General features: G+C 43.2%; 2 protein-coding genes and 2 non-coding genes across 4 annotated transcripts; 2 read left to right on the forward strand and 2 right to left on the reverse strand.

Moving 5' to 3' along the window:
- Positions 1 to 7,763: 7,763 nt before the first annotated feature.
- Positions 7,764 to 11,820, reverse strand: LOC133914537 (probable cytokinin riboside 5'-monophosphate phosphoribohydrolase LOGL10). The gene is made up of 7 exons (XM_062357635.1): positions 11,645 to 11,820; positions 9,238 to 9,335; positions 9,064 to 9,094; positions 8,804 to 8,903; positions 8,451 to 8,521; positions 8,220 to 8,363; positions 7,764 to 8,093 (listed from the first exon to the last, which is right to left on the reverse strand). Exons 1-7 carry the CDS (start codon positions 11,747 to 11,749, stop codon positions 7,992 to 7,994), a joined length of 651 nt encoding a protein of 216 aa, XP_062213619.1. The 5' UTR covers positions 11,750 to 11,820; the 3' UTR covers positions 7,764 to 7,991.
- A 4,471-nt stretch (positions 11,821 to 16,291) lies between these two features.
- Positions 16,292 to 16,365, forward strand: TRNAN-GUU (transfer RNA asparagine (anticodon GUU)). Its single transcript has one exon. It is a non-coding gene; the product is annotated as a tRNA-Asn (tRNA).
- Positions 16,366 to 16,745: 380 nt separating this feature from the next.
- On the reverse strand, positions 16,746 to 20,016 carry LOC133914919 (NAC transcription factor 32-like). Its single transcript, XM_062357880.1, has 3 exons — positions 19,692 to 20,016; positions 18,994 to 19,286; positions 16,746 to 17,228 (listed from the first exon to the last, which is right to left on the reverse strand). The coding sequence occupies exons 1-3, from the start codon at positions 19,897 to 19,899 to the stop codon at positions 16,746 to 16,748; spliced, it is 984 nt and encodes a 327-aa protein (XP_062213864.1). The 5' UTR covers positions 19,900 to 20,016.
- A 1,102-nt stretch (positions 20,017 to 21,118) lies between these two features.
- On the forward strand, positions 21,119 to 21,257 carry LOC133917246 (small nucleolar RNA Z247). The gene has a single exon (XR_009909649.1). It is a non-coding gene; the product is annotated as a small nucleolar RNA Z247 (small nucleolar RNA).
- The last annotated feature ends 52 nt before the right edge of the window (positions 21,258 to 21,309 follow it).

Below are 21,309 nucleotides of genomic sequence, written 5' to 3' on the forward strand. Positions count from 1 at the left end.
GCGAGCAACGGAGAGAGAGAAGCCGACGAGCGGGACCCGGTGAGTGCACGAATTTCTGTATTTTTAGAGAGGAGAGAAGAGTCAATACTAACTTTTTAAAGAAGAGATAAAAAAAACTAGTATTTATAATTTATTATCTTAGCAGATATGATTTCTTAGTTAAGAGAGGGTAACTACCTATAATATTATAACATTGGAGATGCCCTGCGCTAAGCTTTTCGGCTGATTGAATTTGCGCGGGGGCCACAAGGTGTACGTGGGTGGCCCACCGGTGGAGCGGGCGGGCATCGAGGAGCAAAGGGGAGGGATGGTGGGGCCGCCGCGCTCAAATCAGGAGCGGAATGACCGGAATACCCCTGTGCTCTGGTGTTCCAGCCCAGCGTCAAGCACCGAGCGGTGGGCCCGGGGCTCCGCCTCGGCGCGGTGCACGGCCTGCTCTTTTGGTTCCGTTCCGTTGCGGGGGAGAAACTGCTAATCTCCAACCTGTTCCACCGACGTGTGGGCCACTGAGCGAGCAGCTTTTGTGGGGCCAGCCACGGCAGCGTTTCCTTTTCTAGTGCGGAGCCGGCACGCGCGCTTTGCCAGTAAAAAGAAAGTCTGGTCTCCCTTTTACGGTTTTAGCTAGTGCTGGCCAAGTAAGTCTGATGGGCCCGTCCGGTATGGGTATACCTAGACCGATCTGGATCCTATTGTAACTGCAGAGGAGCTATAGTAAAAATGTAGTAGCCTTTTTCAGATCTGATGCTACAGTAACCGGCAAACCAGAGACCTCGTCGCTACAGTAAAATGCATTGACTTCTCCACCGCAGAGGATCGAGTTAGATCTGGCTCAAGTTAGGATATTGTTGGTTAAGCCTGACATAGTATGACCCATAAACTATCATGTCAACTCAAACACGATTAAGGCATAGCTGGTTGACGGGGCACGACGGGGTAGCGGTTGTGCGAGGAGGCGGGGCGGTTACCGGATGGGGTTATATCTAATCGTGCCAGTACACCGTGCTGAAACCTCGAATCAGACACGGCTCGACTTAGCATGTCATTCTAGCTCGTTTACTATCGTGTCGTGTCGTGCCCAGAACGAGTCAAAAACACGATGTCTTGTGCCCAGCACTAGGACTTTTACACGGTGGGATGGTATCGGTGTATGGAGTATTTAGTATAGGGGTACCCTGGTAAAATGGTCTCCTCAGTAATATAGAATCGGTTATACGTATTTTTTAAAAACTAGTCAGTCACACGATCAGAATAGGAAGTCTTGCGACCAGTACGAGGCATACGCGACCAGCCTCGTTGGGACCTCATCTAAACCTGCGACCAGTTCCCACTAGTCGCAGGGCCGGACCTAACACAAACTGTCCAATCACATTTATTAATATCTACTCAAGTATTTTTTTTTTCTTCTTCCTCAGATGCCTTCTCTTATGAACAAAGTCATGGACGGTGCAGAAAGACAGTGTCCCGCCCGATCAACAAGATAGTCGGGCGAGGCGGCTACCGGGTGGGGCTATGTCTAATCGTGCCGAGACCTCGAACCAGACACAGCTCGACTTATCATGTCATTCCAGCCCGTTTACTATCGTGCTTGTACTGTGCTCAGAACGAGTCAAAAACCCGATGTCTTGTGTTCAGCACTATGGCTTTTACTCGGTGGGGTGGTATCGGTGTATGGAGTATAGAGTGTAGGGGTATCCTAGTAAAAGGGTCTCCTAAAGAATATAAGATTAGGGATGCGTATTTCCTAAAAATTAGTTGGTCACACGATTAGAGTAGGAAGTCCCGCGATCAGTACGAGACTTACACGATCAGCCTCATTGGGACCTCGTCTAAACTTGTGATCAGCTTCACTGCTCGCAGGACCAGACCTGACACAAACTGTCCAATCATATTTATTGATCTATTCAAGTGTTTTTTCCTTCCTCAAACATCTTACTCTACAAACAAAGTCATAGATGGTGTAGAAAGACAGTGTCTCGTCCTGTCAGCGAGATGGTCGGGTGGGGCTTCTATCGGGTGGCGCTATGTCTAATCGTGCTGGTCCACCATGCCAAGACCTCAACCCATACACGGCTCGACTTATCATATCATTCTAGCCCGTTTACTATCGTGTTATGCCGTGCTCAGGCCGAATCAAAAAACCAGTGTCTTGAGCCCAGCACCCAGCACCAGGACTTTTACCCGTGGGGTGGGATGACATGCATATAGATAGTCGCAGCTGCTCCTGTCCGTTGGGCTTGCTCCCAAACGCGGCCTTTTACACTAGTACTTCTGTTGCTGTTTTTCCTGTTTACGACAGCGTGCACATTTAAACCGGAGTAGTTTTATACTACTACATACGGCTAAAGCTTGGTTTTCGTCTAAGCAAAGTCATGGCGTTCTACCGGCTCCAAAGTAGGAGTATGCTAGTAGAAACTTTTTGTTATACTACTACTACCTGCCCCCCTTTCACTCGAGTTGTAAGTAGTAAATGGGAAGCAAAAGAAACAAGGTACGCCCATTTGCATCTCAGGTGGCCCACGATCACCGATAGCTAGATAACAGAAGATGAAAAGTAGCCACTTCAAATACATAATTTATACCTATTTTTAAGAATAAAGAATACAAAAAATACATGCTAAGAAACAATCGCTCCAATATATAATATTTGTAATTTATATCTCAAGAGTCTTTTATGTCTAATAAATAAATACAACAATCTATACCGATGACACTATATTTCCCCAATACATATATGGTCATTTCTTGGCTCTTTGATTTCGAGCATAACTTGTTTTTTCATGATACACTAACTCTTTCCTTTTTCTCATTTAATTGCTTACAACATTTCATCCTATATACATACATTTTGTGTAGATGTCCTTACAGAAATAGAAATTTTTGCTTATGGACACTCTTTAAGTATGACTTTTGCTACAAGAGTACATGATACACTTTTTTATGTACGTTGTCGGACACTCTCAAATTATGATTATTTGCCAAAACACACCGTGTCCATTAGAATATGAACATCCGGTGAACAAGAGAAAGAAACATTGTAAAATGTTTGTTTTGCACCTATGAATGTGGGACCCATTTGCCAGCATTATCTTCAACCTCCCTCTGATTTTGTTCTTTACTCTTCTCGAGACTTCTTTTTTTTTTAAGGCAATAGGAGGAGCTCTTCCTCCATTCCTCTTCCTCTCTGCTCAAAACCCAGTAGCGTCCAACCCAACCCTATGGAATGATCCCACGATGTGGTGCGGGTACAACAGGTAAGAGGCGGCTGTGGACCTAAATGGTGGGTGGCACCGAGAAGCTGCTGCAGGTGGGAGGGGGCGAGGAGGACCACACCTCGAAGCTATCGGACACTCTATGACTACAGATTCATAGCATGTTTCTGCTCTCAAGTCGGTCATCCGCACCGGTGCGCTCTTCTCTGGTCTTCTTCTCTTCCCTAGATTCCATTCCCATACTATTTGAATTGGCCAATGCTTAGGAATAAGAGATTATAGAGGTGGCGATGGATTTGTGTTATGCTCGTGAGGAAGAGGAGAAGACATATGTGGTGGCAACTTGAATTGGGTGGTACTAGGTGTTTGGGAATGATTCCTGACCATGAATCCAGGGTGTATCAGACGATGGACGCGTTGATCGGTGTTTCTTTGTGTTGGGATCAGACGGACACAAGAATGCGGGGATTTATCTAGGTTCAGATCTCCTGTGAGATAATACCCTACATCATGTATATTTTCTTATAGATTGGATGAACTTGTTATAAAATGTCCTCACTTTTATAAGACGGGTTCTCCCCTTTATAAAATAGGGGAAATGAGTGCATACAAACAGATCATGTCAAACTCTGTAGTAGATTTACTCCTGACAAATACAACTATTCATAGCTCATCATGATGAGAGGTAGGCACACCCGACCTGCTCTAGTCGTCCTGCATACTCTGTCCAATCCGCTGAATGCCGTCACACTCGTCTGGTAAGCCATCCCGTAGCATTAAATGCTATGGGACGAGTCACTGCATCACCACGCTGCTCACGACTTGGCTCGCCGAAAGGGAGTGACTAGGGAAGAAAAATACTTAGATGGACGATATTAAATATGATTTGATTGGTTAGGTGAGCACCTGCTCTATGACCAGCATATGTTGATCACAGGGTCTTATTATTCAACAAGGGGGTTGGTCGACTGAGTCCTGCCCTGATCGCTAGGTGAGACCGTGATCTTAAAAATATCTACCGCCGGCTGTCATTTGGCAGCGGAGCGCCCGTCTAGTGAGGCACTCATTACCTATTATATTGATATTGAGTTTGAGAAAGAAAAAGTAGGTCCTCGGAAAAGGGGAGAGAAATGGCCACACTTGTGTGGGAGAGAAATTGCTTGGTGCTCTGCTCTCGTCACAAACAAGAATGGAGGAAGACGGAGGTGCAGATGTTGAACATAGATCGAAGTTCCTCGGCAAGATTTGGCTCCATTGCTGCCTCCTAGACACTTACAACCTTCATAGCATGTTGAGAAGGTTGAAGGTGTCAAGGTGGAGGTGGCCACCGCTTCTATTCCTAGTGTGTTACATACTGTTTCTACATAAGTATTTCCAATATATACAAAAATCGCTGACACAAGTACACATGAACTTATAAGAAAAATGTGTACTACTAATGAATTTACCTTTTTTCTCAGATTTATATGACTAGCACAATTGAAAGACGAAGAATGAGGATTTGAAGCTAAACTTAGCAGCACAACTAATGGAAGATGGCATCACGAGCGAGGAGAGGGAGGCTGGTTGTAGCTGGAAAGAACAACAAGATCAAATCTACTTTCCAATAAAACAAAAGTACAAGATTTGGATGTTCTACATAGAGGTATGCTATTTTGAATGCACGCTACGTGAGCTTAATTTGCAGAACAATGGGTGATGCTTGCTGATGTGAAGCACTTGGCTTGCAAGATGCATAAAGCATATATCCAGCTGTTACAATACTTTCCAAGGTCATGAGAACCTTATCTTTCATGTTCTACATGGACTCAAGTCCATCCAACCACAGGGGAAGAAGATAAAAAAGTTCAATGCCAACTCGTACTCGGTTTCACTCATCCAGACTGACTCGGTTTGACCCACCTAGACACAGGGAAAAAAGAACATAAGTCCAAGTCGGTTTTGGGTATATAAGTACTTGTTTGAAAGCTTATTTTGTAAGCTTTCTAATGCATCCATCCTCATTGTCAGATTCATCGTGAGCCGGTCGTATTCGTTACAACAATGAGTCATTTGTAATTTAGGTTTTCTGTTTTGTTTTGTATTCGAGTCCAAGTCAGTTACAATTGTCATAAGGGCTATATAAACTCATGTACATGACCTTTCACATCTGATCATGTTTAATCTAGAAAAAATTTGTAACAATTGCTCTTGTTCTCATCTAGCGTTTAGCCTCTTGCAAATCGAAAACTAGGTAAGAAATTGAGAGATATCGTCGATTGTTCTAGCTATCCTACTGATAATTGAGGGAGCAATTCACCCACTTCTATGTGGTAGAGTGGATTTATCCATTATAGCATGTGGTTCTGCGAATTCAAGGTGAAAGACGTGTTGTACGGGCAACATATCATTCATCCACTTTGTCAGGTTTTACAGTATACCTAAATTTTACATAAAAAGGTCGGACACCCCATATCAATATCCATCTACAGTCATGGCGGGCATAGAGCTGTAATTCAAGGACGTTAGGGATGGTGAGACAGAGATGACAGACGTCATCAAAGGAAAAGAGAGGAAGAAAACGACAATCCGATTATTTTATATTATTTCTCTCTTCTACTTAGTAAAATAGTATATTTTAATGGATATAATGTGTTATGACAAATATAAAAAAAAACACGACCTATAGCAGAAGCCATATATGAAAGGTGTATAGGAGCAAAGTTTACGTAAAAAATACGCTAAATGTCATGTAGACATGAAGTGAAAGCTTTTGAATATTACCGAATAAAGGAATGCCATGTTCTCCGTACGTTGATGCAAAATTTGAAGATCAAACTCAGTGTCATTTGTGTCATACAAAAAAGGCAATTACTTGTCAGTCGGGTATGTCGCATCATTTGCTATGCATTTCTCTTTTTCTATAAAAGAAATGGCTAATTTTGGTCTCGAAATTTTGTGTAACTACCAGACTTGACTATTCCGTGTAGTTGATAATATTTTTGAGGTATTATAATTTTTCAGTTTATTTTGTCATGTAATCTACAACAAGTAGAGATAAAATATTACCGAAGTACTGCACGCGCGCCCTGTTATATTGTTGCATTTGCACGCATGCATGTGTTTGTATGGCGCTTGCGCAGTTTCATGTACGTACACGTACGACTAAGTACGTACGGTGCCTGCTTCGCATGGTCAAGCGATCGAATTAATGCATGGTCGATCGATGTGATATATATACGCAGCACTGCCCTCGGATACACGTGTACCGCCCGTGTACGTACGTGCTGCTGATCTGATCGAATTGATACTGCTTGCTGTACACTAGTGCGCGTACAAAGTGCAGCACGTACCTCATCCTGGGGCCTAATTAATTAAGCAGATCAGATCGATCGAAGCTAAATACATCTTCGGCAGATATTTTAAAAATTTATCTCTTATAATAATATTACACCATACTATAACATTATTATAGTACTCTTTATTATTTTATTTTCAGAGCTATCTTATTTCCTAACTTCTATTACTCTTCTTCTGTCACCGGATCCACAATTAACCTCTATAAACAGTATTACATATGCTACAATATAGCAGCAAATTTAAAGTACCAACTTCTCTCTACCCAACACTATAACGCTTGATACTGTATCTGCTGGAGAGCTTTTCCGACCACCGATCGGTAAATTCGAGCGGTATAGTGTTCTGTGGGATACTGCATCACTGAAAAACAAAGTTGATGCAGATGGCCTAATCTAGCCTGCAGGTTTAATTTGTTTCGGTTACAAAACCGGCCTTTACTATACGTGGTAATAATAATATATACTAACTCGATTCTGCAAATATATGCATGCCTGCCACGTAGATTTCTTCCCGGCCATTAATTCCCGCGCACCAAGATTCATTGAGACTTCTTGGTATACTTAATAGGAGGGGTAATAGAAATGTCCGGCCGTATAGGACTGCAACACGTACGATGGTATACCCTCAGGGTGGAACCAAACCCATGACAAGATGAGCTTTAGCTCGGGACGGAGGAATTTCGTCAAGGTACAGCTTAAGTCGTAAAAACGTAACTCGGATATGTTGACATTTCGATATTAGTTCTAAGCTGTTAAAGTTTAGTCTGAGATGCGACTAAATCGTGGTTCTGCTACTCTGATTGTAACTTAATTTAGAAATAAGAATTGCACTTGCATTAGTGATCCGGCTTCTAGCTTTCTTCTTTGTTGTTGATAAGCTCATATATTATATTATTATTTGAGAAGAAAAAGAGACACCACATCCGCTCTTAAAATTATAAAATTATCACATTAATTGAAAAAAAGAAAAAGATCTAATTTTATTTGTTTTGTAAATAAATAACACTAACCTCATACAAATTAAAGAGACTAATTTTTAATTAAAGATTTTCTAATAAAATTAGATCTTTTTTTCAATTAATATGATAATTTTAAGAGCGAATGTGGTGTCTAATTTTATTATTTGAGACTAACTTTTAATAAATAACCACGCTATCAACGGCTACCTTACTAGTATATTTAGAGATCGAGAGCAGCTCTTAATTTTCGATCACCATGACAACCAATAAAAGCCAAGTTTCATACATTACTACTAGCTACTCTTGGCCGATTCTTACTGAGGAAATAATTCATGCAAAAACTAATTAAAGAAGCTTAAGGTAGTAGGTTGCTACACTTGCTAGCTAGCCAGCTATTACATTATGCATGGATCGTACACAACTAATTATGAAGCTTGCAAGATAGATGAGCCTGCAGTTTAATTATCTTGATCTGCGCGCGCGCGTCATGCTGAAACGCTGCTTCCTGAATCATCGCCTGCATCGTAGATGATCCTCGGCTCCCATTTCAGCCCAGATGCAACTCTGTCATGGTAAGGGACGTACTCCTGCAAATATATATATAGGTCGATAGGTAGATATATGTACGTAGTTCAGAAACAGCAAGCTAGCTTAATATATATTCGTCGATCGGTTTCACGTTGATATGTACTATAGTTTCTGATGTAATCTACCTCGAGCTTGTCCATGAGCTCCTGTGCTATGGGAGCCGAGACGATAATGCGGCGAGCGCTAGGGTTGATGAAGCCTTCCTCCACGGCCTGGTCGATGAATGTCAGCAGGGAGTTGTAGTAGCCATCAACATTCAGGAGGCCAACCTAAATTAAGAATGATAGTACGTTGATCAGGCCGAGGACAAGGAGCTTCGAAAATCTACCATGCATCGAATATATATATTTAATTACCGGCTTACGATGGATGCCTAATTGTGCCCATGTGATCACTTCAAGCAGCTCCTCCAGAGTTCCATATCCTCCTGAATGGTAGTTTCAGCTTTAGCATTATTGTCCGCACCAGTTATATTAACAGCGATTTTATCTATTTTGTCGATAAACATGCATCTTTCTACGAGTAATTAATCGCATCCATTTCGTAGCATGTGAAACATAAAGCGGCCAACACTAACTCCAATTCTTGGTTGATCATCAGTTGGCAGAGAGTGTTATCCTGACCTGACTGCAGACTGCAGTTATGCAGTGACATTGATACGAAGCTGCAAGGCAAGGCAAGGAAGCAGACAGAGGCACTGGTGACTCACCGGGCAGGGCTATGAAGGCGTCAGATTGCCTTGTCATCTCTGCCTTCCTCTGGTGCATGTCCGCCACCGGCCTCACCTCCCCGACTGTCTCTCCAGTTACCTGACAAGATAAGCAGCAACACCATCGATCCTTGAGCTAAAGCCAAAATTTTCAGTGCCACTGCGGCAAAAGGAACTCCAAATACTCCTATGTTGCTTTGTCTTGCAGCAGGGTGGGAGCAGAGGCACCAAAAAGCTACTCCTAAGATATGTACGCGTACCTCGTTGGTCATGAGAGTCTTGGGGATGACCCTGCAGAATATAATATAACACATGTTAGTGACGGATCGGATCATTATAATAGTTTATCAGTAACAATTAAGATGCATGTTAACTTGCTCAGGATTAGAGGAATGGTACGGTGGATCTATATATCATGCATGTTTAGTTGGTACCCGATGACGTGCCTGCCGCCGTGGTAGACGGCCTGGGAGACGAGGCCCATGAGCCCTATGCTGCCTCCCCCGTACACCAGGTCAATGTCCCTCGACACCTGCATGCATGGAATGATGGAATCGATTGTTGATCGGTCCGTAATTGATCATCAGTACAGTCATTAAGAGCGTGCAATGTGCTGCCTGCAACTTAATTTCAGAGCTGATTGATGAAACTATGTACTTCTATTCTCAGCTGCATGCAGTGTGACTTAATTTACTGCAGAAATAAATCAATAAAACCCAATAAAAAAGGACCAATCTGCACAAAGATGTGGTTGTCCTGTATATGCCGTGAGTGAGCTTGCATTGTACAGCCATGCCCATGCATGAATCATACGGTACGTATTGATGAGTACTACAGTAGTAACTGCATGTAGCATCATATCAACAGGAGCAGGAGCAGGAGGCTGCAGCCGTCAGTCAGACGGAAACAAGTCACAAGTGCTGTTTCCCGTTGCACAGTGGTGGAGAGCAGTACCGTCGATCAATCGGTGCCTGCCTCGTGGCTGCGTGATCAGTTAATTGCTTGGACCGAGGCGATCGCCGGCTCAGCCTCAGGCGAGCGAGAGACGCGATCGATCGACCGATCGATGCAGGCGGTGAGGATCGAGACAGTCGATCAGGTAGATCGACTCATTGTTTTACTACTGCTACTAAGCGGAGAACTAAAAAGGACCAAAGATAAATTTGATGTGGTCGACCGGGAAGAAAAAAAGAGAGACCAGATTAAGATTATTTCCTGGTGTTTCTGTGATCGATACTGTCTAATAGTGTCTACTACCCCATAGCCATAGCCATAGCCATAGCTGCATGTGTTCATGCGATTGATCATGACTGTCCCCTCCCACCAACACAATGCAAGTCACTTGGGACATGGATCGTGATCCCAAGGTACACGTAGGTTTATCACTCTTTGCATGGCTGCGCACTGAACTGTTTTTTTTTTTTAATATCACAGCTAACGTCTTCATAAGTATCAGGAACTTAACAGTCTGTGTTGTAAGAGTATATTATACTTGTGTTTTGCAAACAAAATATGAACTACGTCAGCACCTAGCTTATAGTGAAGGTAGAACTGATAAAAAAAAGAAGTAATTAAAGCTAGCTCTTCTACACCGTTCTATATATGTCAGATTCCTGCTTGTTGGCACAAATTAATCACTCATACATGACTGGCATAGACTACAAGATTACCGAGCGTTCCTGATATTTTTTATTTGCAAGTGACCGACGGCTTGTGATGCTTTCCATTAAGCATCGAAATATTAACGTTGTTGGTGCTTTGTTATCACTGTCAGGAAAGATACAAATTGTACTAGAAAGACTGTCGGCCACTCAAGATTTTTCTTAAAAGTACTAAAACTGTCGGACACACGTAAATAATCGTAGCCAAAAGTTAAAACTTTTGTAGAGATGCTTTTGTATTGGACCTTCATACCTGGAGATTCTCCAACATTTTTCTAACAAATATGTTGAAACAAGGGGGAAAATGCCTTTTCTCCAACATTCTCCAACGTGCTGGTTTTTGTGGCCAACTCGCAATGATTTGGTTTTCAGAACAAAACGATATCCCCTCCCCGCTGTTGTTTATATATAGGCTAACATTTTTTTTGTGCATGCAGCGTTGGAATCTGTTAAACAAGGGTGATGATCTTCCTTTTTTTCGAAAGAAGAGCTGTCTGTAATAACTATTTTTTAAAAAACGAAGGACAACAGACCGGCTGCGCCAGTGACATAGGACTACTCTCCACGAAAAAGTTGGCCCAAGCAAGGGACCAGAAGTCTGCTCCTCCCTAATTTTTTGTGAAAGATGGCGAAGGCCGGGCGTTCTTTGCTTTTGGTGGCGATGGTAGCATGCATCAAGGAGGAGCTTTTGGTGGCGCATTCTAGATCAGCGTAACTAATCTTTTTGTAAAACTGCTGTACTCTGAGTACATAAAGTTGCGTTTTGGTTTAGATCGAGTTGCTGCTAGCACGTGCACCCCCAGGTACGTGTGGATGATGTCTAGCATGAAATCTGTGCTAAAACTCTTGTGAGCTGGTATCCCCAGCCGTAACCTTCGGTTTATCCTAAACTAAAAGCCTAGAGATGGATGTGCACAAGTACCTAACAGTGCAGTGGTAGCACACCATACACGTGCATATATGACAAGAAACAGGGAAGAAGCAGCCATGCCCATGCACGCATGCATATACTGTAGTAGGTATATCATGTGCAGATATATGTATGCATGATACTAGCTTAGCTAGATCCTTGACGAAAACGAGTGCATGCAGAATCGGGGTACGTAGTTATATAGCATATAACATGTACGAGTCTAGCTACGAGTTGCTCCTACTTTCTGCTTGATATGTTGGTACGCACCAGCTCTTTGGCGAGCTCGATGGCGGCGTCGCGGTAGCTCGTCTTCTTGCCGGTGCTACTGCCGCAGAACACGCAAATCCTCTTGAACCTGCTCGGCTGCCTCATCTCTCTCTCTCTAGCTCTAGCTCTCGTCTAGCTGTATATGCCGTTGAGCAGTTGTGTGGTGAGGTGAGACTGTGAGAGGCACAAGCACGGAGTCCCATGCAACACCTATGCCTTATATAAAGGTTGGAGAGAGAGAGAGAGAGAGAGAGAGAGAGAGAGGCCGTATCGCCCCCCTAAAGAGACGGAATTTTGTACCGGTAAGGGAGCCCTGAGCACGAAAACGGCCGGTACCATAGTCATGCATGGACGCTAGCTCTGCACGGTTGGATAAATTTTCGACATTGTTACGGGCGCCACTTGTTCGTACATGCATGCATGTACGCAGGGGATCGCGGACCTCGGTCTGCACAACCGGCTTAGAGAGGATCCACGCGGCTTGCATCCATCTCTACAGTTTTAGTTCCAGCTGTGCTGTTTTCATTTCTTTGGAGGGTACTTTTGATCTGTCAAGTACTGACTACTCCACTCACTATGCAATGGCCAAGTAAACAGTACCCTTTGTTGTCAGCGACGGAGCTGTTTTTTTTTTTTAACGTAAGATGAATGAGGCGCCTTTCTCTAGCTATATATGACTGCTAGTAGCACTTAGATTTGGAGTCGGAGGTTAGAGCCTAGCAATGGCTTAACAGGATCATAAGGCAGTAGCTAATTGTCTTATGATGCATCGTGTCCAATCCGCATCGGAGCTGAGGGACACAGTTAAGTACTGTGATTGGAGGAAACAACGCTAGCTAATTAAGGAAGCCATGGTTGCTTCGCTTTGTGCCGTGCCCAATCAGTTGCTTGCCGGCTTGCTGGCTCTGCCTCTGCCTCTGGAATGATATCATGCTGCTGCCTGGTACTGCCAGTGATCGACCCAATCATTCCCCTTATCCAGCATGGATCCATTTCATCTCTTGGTTTCTTCCATGCAATGAGGTCAAACAATGACATTTCCAGCGGGTTGGATCGATCTACCGGGTGCGGCAGCGGCGTGACAGAAAGCGAGGCGATGATTCCGGCGGCGGTTGGGCAGGCAGCTGGAGTACGCGTTGGAAGGCCATGGAGTGGTCGTCCGAGTCAACCCCCACCATGCATGCGCTCGAGCCTGCAGTGGATCGGAGACACCGGCTTTGGCACCATACATTATGGTATGGTGCATGGGCCGGCCACCGATCCATCGAGATCGTTCGTGTGCCGGGCACGCAAGGTTATCTTCTTAGTCCCTGTGCGTTCAACCTCAATCAATCCGTGCTCCCAAACTAATTCATGTCCATCACACTTAACAGTAATTAATTACCAGGGTGATCGCTATGCATGCATGCCGACGCCGCTGACATCGCGTCGGCGAGCAGCGACAAAATGGCCAATGTGAACACGGCTTCCAGGCACTTTGAGATCATGCATGAAATAGTTAAGTGCTGTGGTTTAACAGCAGCCACCATCTCATCGAATTAAGCGCATCTCCGACCAATGGGCGTGCCAGGTGTCGAGATGGACCAAAAGCCCGAGCACGACACAAGTACACAAAATCTTCACGAAAGGGGATCTTGTCTCCTCGCAGCTGCCTCTGCCTGAGATCGATCGATGTGCACCGAGGTTAGGTAGCATCATCCTCATGCCGGTGAGTAGCTAGCGGCACCGTGTGTCTATCTGTGTCAAGTTGCTGTCTCAAGACCGTTCAGTGTGATCGATGCGCTATTCCGATCCTCCCCCTTTCTTCAGACGAGACACAGCTCATGATGTTATACTTGATCACAAAAACGATCCATGTATAGCAAGATCCATCTACAGTTATTAAACAGGGTAACATAGCAGCAGTGGGGCGTATATAGAACGGCTAACCGATGCTTCAGAAAACAGGTCTAACTACCAGCAGCAGCAACACATGGTGGACAAGAACAGGAAATGTCTCCGGATAACACATCACTACATCCCTGCGATCCATCAAGCACCCAAAGTTTCGGCTTTCAGCCTAGCACACTAGTGGGCGTGCCGGAGATATCTCTCTAGCATACATGGACTCAAGCACGACTCCCAAGTGTTATGAACAGACGCTATTTGAAGAATCTAAAGGTACGGCACCGGAGGCCTTGAAGAAACGACTCTCACCTCCAGGCTCATGAAGATCCGACGTTCTCAGAACCTCCTGAGCCCCGAAAGATACGAACTATCAAAGTATTCGGAATAGAAATTTTAAGGTGGTTTCGGAGTAACTGGAGTCATCTATATTTTGATCCGTTAGAATACTACTCATTATCTAGAGATAGTATGTGTACTATATAGAAGTAGTATATGTAGTATAAAAATATTTTTGATAGAAAAAATATGGTGTGGAAGTATTAACATGTAAAATCATGGATTAAATGTACGAATTCATGGTGCGTGTCTGTCGTTGCTCCACGTCCTGCACCACGGTGGGGTCTTTGGTCGGGTTCGGGTTGGCCAGGCACTACCGCCGCAACGAGTCGGCCAACACTGGGTTCATATCGGACATTGACGAGTTCAGACGGCCGACTGTCGGGACGAAGGGCGAGCAGTCGGACACACCGACGTTGTGCGCGTTGAAGAGGACGACAAGGTCGTCCACGTCAAGCCCTTTGGCGGCGAAGTTGGCGGTGAGCTTAGTGAAGGTTTAGGAATGTCAATGTGATCTGATCCCCAATTCTTCGCGGAAAATTTCTCTATTGGGGGATAGGGTTAGGGAGATTTCGTCTCCTGCAAACTCATATAGGAACAGAGACGAGAAGACGCTTCCTGTCCCCGCTATATCCCGATATATATATATATACATTTTTTTATATATAAATATACAAACATTACATTACGTAAAATAAATAATAAATTACTCTTATTCTTTTTTGTCTAATCTACGATATTTAATCGATCTTATATTAATTACCCTCATATGCATCAATAAATTATTTATTTATACTACGTACACATTGTTAATATATAAAAATAATCAAATATAATTTAATTTTATATCTACGTTAGGGAATCGATCCCCACAAAATTCCCCGCGGGGATGGGATAGGAGAAATCTTCCTTCCGATAGCTAAATGGGGACTAGGATGAAGAAGCATTCCCTGACGGGGATTAGTCCCATTGCCATCCCTAGTGAGGTATTTAATTATGTAGATGATCGGATTAAGTTAAACTTCTACCTATAAGTAATACGGAGAATCGTAAAAATTCTCATTTGAAAATCCCGGTAGATAGAAACTCTCGGGGTGCTCGGAGACTCTGGAGTTAGTTCGCCGGTAGACCTCGGGCCTCGCGTGTCTTGGGCTTGTACATATGCCAACCTGACAAAATGGAGAAAGCATATGACCATGATATTGTACTTGTTATATTGGACCATTTTATTCTTGGTCAACCATTAGTCACCGTGGAAGGCTCTCCTGTCATGGAGGCTCACGGGGCTTGTGAACTAGACGTTGGGTGCTTGATAACATTGAATTAGTATAAATCTCGTGTCTTATTTTAACTCCTGGACGTGAGACCTATGAATCGGTTAAGCTTCACTTGCTTTGTGTTTGTGTGACTGTGTGATGTGTCTCGCTCAAGTCCTGGTCACATGAACGCTCTCGCTTACTCATGTTTGATTATTACAACATAAAGGAACCGGAGTTTATAAAGATTCATCCTCGATACTAATATTCGGTGCCACTTATTATTTTCTTTTGAACCGGTGGTGTCACTATTATGACAAAGGCACACCACATTACACATATTCGGATCCCTGAGAGGAGGTACAGTAAATTACAGTTGGCAGCATAACAAACCTACTATTCACAGAGTGTTGTAGCATTAAATCTTATACATCCATGTAATATCAAACGACGTTTTGAAATCATCGTGACTTCAATTCATGTTGAGGATTTCAATTCACATTACTCATGCGTTTTTTTCCAAAAAAAAGGGAGAGAGAGAGTTGACGTTTGGTGCGAGAAAATGGGAAATGGGCTCGCGTGTCTCGGTAGTAAATGGGCCGGCAGCTGCGAGGTCTCTCGTTGTGGTCGGCCCATGAAATACGGTGGGATCCGTGAGTCACTTGTGGGCCTCGTAAAGGAGGGAAGAGCCACCCTGGTTGAATTCCTCATCTCCTGGTCGCGATACCTTTTGTACTACGAAATTTCCATATTTTTTATAGGACCAAAAGTACACCACAGTCCATTTCCTGCGTCGTGCTCGTGCGAGACGGCAGTGGTCCTCGTCGGTGGCAGCGGTAGTTGTTTTCGTGCAGGCTCTCTTTGTGCTTCTTTGCAGTTTCTGCTCTTGTCAGGAACCTGAATGTAAAAGGGGATGTACGGTGCTTCAATTTTAATATAAATTCCACCCCTTATTGCTGAAGAAAAAGTGGCTGTCTATACTTGTTTACCTCTCGAGATCTTATCAGCATCGCAATCTAGAAGAACACATGCACATAAACATCTGCTTCTTCTTATTTGAATGGTAGCACTCTTGTTTGCTTTCCGGGAAAAAAGAAACTGTTAGTGACTTAGTACCATTACTGTGAATATGCATTATAGTGAAAATATCTTTGCAGCTGCCAAACATGCTGGAATAGCTCAGTTGGCTAGAGCGTGTGGCTGTTAACCACAAGGTCGGAGGTTCGAGCCCTCCTTCTAGCGCTTCTATGCACTTTTTACTTGTCTTTGCCACACACTTTTTTTTAAAAAAACTTTACGTCATAGATTATGCGCCGTCAATCTTTCTAAAGTTTGGCTATTTTGTATATTTAAAACTATATATATTTGTTATATAAAAATCTATCATTAGATTTGCTATTAGAAATGATTCCATACTATTATAATTTTATTATTATATCTTGATGTATATCTATAAAAATTAATTGTCAAAGTCACATCTTGAAGACTGAAAAATAAAAGCATCGAGTCAAAAAGAACGGAAGAAGTATATACTCTGCAATTACACGCATGCCATGTACGTACAGACTCTAATATAGAGCTGAATTCTTTTTAATTGTACGTGCACTTGTGCTGCGCCTGCGCTAGCTAGAAGCCCAGACGTAGTATACTGCATCATCGCAGTCGCCGACCTGCAGCAACGTCATCTCCATTCCCCGCATGCAGTCCCCGCCGTAGCACGAGTTCAACTCGCCGGTGCTCGTGCTGGCCTGCTCCACGCCGGGGAACCCGAAGCAGCTATCTGCTGCTGCCTGCAGAGGCACTGCGGAATCAAGCATGGCGTCTGCTTGGCGCATGAGCTGATCACTATCCAGCAGCTGCAGCTGGTCGTTTATAGTAAGTGAGCTGATCGGTAACGATTGGCGCTCGAGGTTATCTGCCGCCGGCGCCGCGGCTGAAGGACCTGCAAGATGCTCGGGCTGCAGTGGCGGCGAGCAGAGAGCGGCTGGCCAAGAGCCGGGATCAATGTTATTGCTGCTGCAGGTGATCATGCAGTCGTTGCAGCTGCCTTGCTCGTCTCCTACTCCTTTCCCCTTGTGGAACACTCTGCACAGCACCCAATCCTCCTGCATACCGGCCCGTATGTGAGCAATGCTGCATGCATATGTATGTGCATAAAGAAACTACAACTTGTGAATGAACAAACAAGGTTGCCTCAAACTGCACTATATATGCCCTTTTCGTGACAAAAATGCAGATCTGTCAATTGGGATCTTTATTTTCAAAGGAAAATAATAAGCTGGCTAGTCTCTCAGGATCCCTAATATAACTCCATATAGACTTCTCTCAAATGCACTGAATATAGGTCCATCGTAGCTACAATGCATATTTTTTACTTCGTTCTTTCATGTCTTCCTGTACTTAAACGCATTCTAATCAACGCAGTAAGCTTACCACATATCTTAATTCTAGCAATAATTGATGGGCAATATATTCATTATACCCTCACCTTAATTCTTATGATAAAGTGCCAAATAGTCTTATATTTAGGATAAGAGGGAATATTATTCATTAGCGAGCTGATCTGTTTATTAGCATCAAGTGGTGATTATTACATACTACCTCTATTTTTTATTTGTCTTTATTGACTTTTCACCGTCTTAGAGATGTAACTTTGACTAGTATTTATAATAGCTTAATATGAATATATACTAATAAATTTATATCTTTATTAAAGCAGTTGTAAAGACAAATTCAATAGTATAATTGTTATAACTTATCTTGATAGTTTTAAACATATTGGTGGCCAAACTATCGCTACACAGATCTGTTATATTATTATTTGAGGAGAAAAATAAGCTATCACGTTCGCTTTTAAAGTCACAAAATTATCATATTAATTAAAAAAAAATCTAGATCGCTCCTTATTATGAATATCTAACGGTCTAGATTAAACTAAAAAACTCATATAATATACGATTAATAAATAGCTAAATTCAAAAACTAAAAAGTCTATATCAAATACTATTAATAAATACCTAAATTCAAAATTAAAATTTATGAAAAATTACCTGTTCGATTTCCATATGGTTTGGGAAGCAAAATATCTAAATAAAGAGTTCAAATAAAATAAAATAAATAATAAAAATAACTAATTTTTTTAATCAAATATTATCATAACAAAATATTGTAGCGAGGCTATCCACACTATTGGCATGGGCCTCTTGCTAGTTGTACCTTATTAGACCACTCTCAATGCTAGTTTTTTAGATATTAATTATGTATCATTTAAGCAAAAAGATGATGTTGCAAATAATTTAAAGATGAGAGAAAAGAAGATTGTTTCTTATGATAGGAAATAGCTCTTTAAGCTATTTTAGATGATTGTAAGGCAATAAATTACATTGAGAGGCCTAAAAAACTAACAACATGATAAGATTATTTCTTAACAGTAATTTCTTACTCTCTCTTTTCACTTAAACATCACTTAATAAGATTATTTCTTAACAGTAATTTCTTACTCTCTCTTTTCACTCACACATCACTTAAGAAACCGGGCATTGAGGGTGGCCTTAGGTTTGTACAGTATCAGATTTCCGTAGAAGCAACACGTGTACACACAGTGTTGTCAACTAAGGAGGCCCCGCATGCATGCACAAGCTATCCAATCGATAGATGCAATTATTGGCCATGCACGCATCTACGTACATGCACGCTGTTCCACATGACGCATGATGGTTCGATTCCGAGCGTTATCGTGTCGTAGTCTCGTAGATTCCACACAACTGTGGCTTACAAGTTACCACAACTTATGTTTCTCTGTATATATATCTATAGAGTAGTAAATATATATCTATACAGTAGTAATAAAATATACATATAGTAGAGTACCTTGGGTGGTGTTGAAAGAGACCCGATAATAAGGCGGAACTCATGCATAACCCAGCCGCTCTTTCGCCAATTGGGGGCGCGTCCGAAGTAGAACACCAACGTCTTCCTCATGCCAATCACCATGCCATCTCTTCCCATCATCCCCGACCCTGCTGGCTCACGGATCACCTTGTCCTTGCCAGTCACCTTCCAGTAACCATGCTTTGTTGCTCGGTTCGTGCGTGAGCCCATCGCGTATTTTTGATCACGAAAACTGAAGAAATACCACTCGTTATCCTTGAGCTTGGCCGCCTCTGAAAAAGAAAAGCCAAGCGATAAACTTAATAGCATGCATGCATGTTCGTGGTCGTCAGTGCTTGATGTAACTAGCTTGCTGCTACTTTAACATATATTATCGATTTATTCTTTTGTTCTCTTCCGCGCGATCAAACTAAAATTTTGCAATAAATAATATAATTGCAGCAGCTAAATTAGCACACCACCCTTGTCCTTCAAGGAAAGCTCAAATTATTTGAGATGCATATATGTATTGTGATTGGGATGGAAGCCAAAAAGCATACTGATCGAGAGACGTCACGCGTCGTACACTAATTCATTGATATCTCTACCTTAAATAACCCATATATTGCCTGCATGATAGCTTGGGATTGGGATTGGGAGTACTACATATATCTTGCTTTAATTACGTAAGTACGTACCGGGGAGCTCCCAGGGCTCGCGTGTATGGAGGTCAACCTCGACCATGGTGGTCGTCGCCGGCGGCGGCGGCGAGATGATCAGCTGCGAGCTCTGACTTGCGACCTTGGTGCGCAGGTAGTAGCATACCAGCTCCTCGTCGCTGGGATGGAACCTGAACCCGGGGGGCAGCCTAGACTCGATATCCTTCAGCCTCATCCATGGATACATGCCTGACTGAATCCCTGCTGCTTGATCGGACGATCGATGTCTATTATATGAAGGAAAGGAAGCTATAACTATCTTAACTTCATCTTTCTTTAGTTCTATATCTTCTTTTCAGTTCATGATGAGATGCGCTCGATCAAGGCCTTGCTGCAACTTGGAAGCTAGACAGCTAGTGTGTGTGTGTGTGTGTGTGTGTATCATTGGTAATGTGTAGTACGTTAATATAATCACTGCTGTCCCGATAATCTCTACAGTTTATAAGATGCTCACCACCTGTGTGCAATTAAGAGCTTGAAGGTAGGTTAGGCCCACTCCTACGTTCAACAAAACAACAGCTTATTGCTGCAGCAACAAGTTTACATGTTACCTATAAGCAGAGAGCTGATCCATGCTCAACCAGTCAGGATCTATCAGAGTACGGGGCGGGCACATTACTATAAAATAGGTTATAAGTAACATCTTGTTAGAGATTGAGATATTTGTGAGTTGGTTACCGATGGTTGTGGTTTAGATGGAGATAGAGATAGCACAAACTGAGCGCATGTTGTAGATAGACTCAATCTCTCCATTTGAATCGAACTCGGTACAATCTGTAAACGCCACGCCAGGGGCTGTTCCTGGCCTATATAAACACGCACAGCGGCCCGAGAGGGTTACAACGCTTCAGCAATTTCTCATGGCATCAGAGCCTCCTTCCTCCACTTCATCTACGTCGAGCCAATTCACGTCGCTCCCGTCTGCGCCAACAACGTCAGCGATCATGACCGGCTCCACCTTCGGCCTCCCAGTAGCGGAGAAGCTAACCCGTGATAACTATATTCTCTGGCGTGCCCAGGTCCTCCCAGCGATCAGGGGCGTGCAGCTCGTCGGCCTCCTCGATGGTTCGTCTTCCTCACCACCGGCCACCATACAAATTGCAAGAGATAACAACTCTGTTGACACTGTGCCCAACCCGGCGTATGCGACATGGATCGTACAAGATCAGCAGGTTTTGAGCTATCTTCTTGCATCTCTCTCAAGAGAGGTGCTAGCTCAAGTCGCGACGCTAACAAGTGCCGCTGAAGTCTGGAAGGCCATCCAAGAGATGTTCGCCTCCCAGTCACGTTCAAGAATCATTCATCTTCGCTCCAAGCTGACAAGCACGCGTAAGGGAGACACGTCTGCAGCAGCGTACTTCTCCAAGATGAAGGGGTTTGCAGATGAGATGGCTACTGCAGGTAAGCAGCTTGATGATGATGATCTTGTATCTTATATTCTTACTGGACTTTATGCTGAATATAACCCGCTCATTGAGGCGGTAAGTGCAAGGATTGATCCTATCAGTTTAAGTGATCTTTATGCTCAACTTCTATTTGCTGAGGCACGTTTGGAGGCACAGAATTCTCAGTTTCAGATGACAGTCAATAATGTTTC

Source organism: Phragmites australis, chromosome 4 (assembly GCF_958298935.1).
Source record: "Phragmites australis chromosome 4, lpPhrAust1.1, whole genome shotgun sequence".
Lineage (NCBI taxonomy): Eukaryota > Viridiplantae > Streptophyta > Magnoliopsida > Poales > Poaceae > Phragmites > Phragmites australis.

Excerpts from the sequence above, each read along its gene's own strand:
- LOC133914919 (XM_062357880.1), bottom strand. The coding sequence starts at position 19,899 with ATGTATCCATGGATGAGGCTGAAGGATATCGAGTCTAGGCTGCCCCCC. Across the intron at positions 19,287-19,691 it reads CGAGCCCTGGGAGCTCCCCG|AGGCGGCCAAGCTCAAGGAT; the intron begins GTACGTACTTAC and ends TTTCTTTTTCAG. Across the intron at positions 17,229-18,993 it reads CTCTTTCAACACCACCCAAG|GAGGATTGGGTGCTGTGCAG; the intron begins GTACTCTACTAT and ends GCCGGTATGCAG.
- LOC133914537 (XM_062357635.1), bottom strand. The coding sequence starts at position 11,749 with ATGAGGCAGCCGAGCAGGTTCAAGAGGATTTGCGTGTTCTGCGGCAGT. Across the intron at positions 9,095-9,237 it reads GGCGGCAGGCACGTCATCGG|GGTCATCCCCAAGACTCTCA; the intron begins GTACCAACTAAA and ends TATATTCTGCAG. Across the intron at positions 8,904-9,063 it reads AGACTCTCATGACCAACGAG|GTAACTGGAGAGACAGTCGG; the intron begins GTACGCGTACAT and ends TTATCTTGTCAG.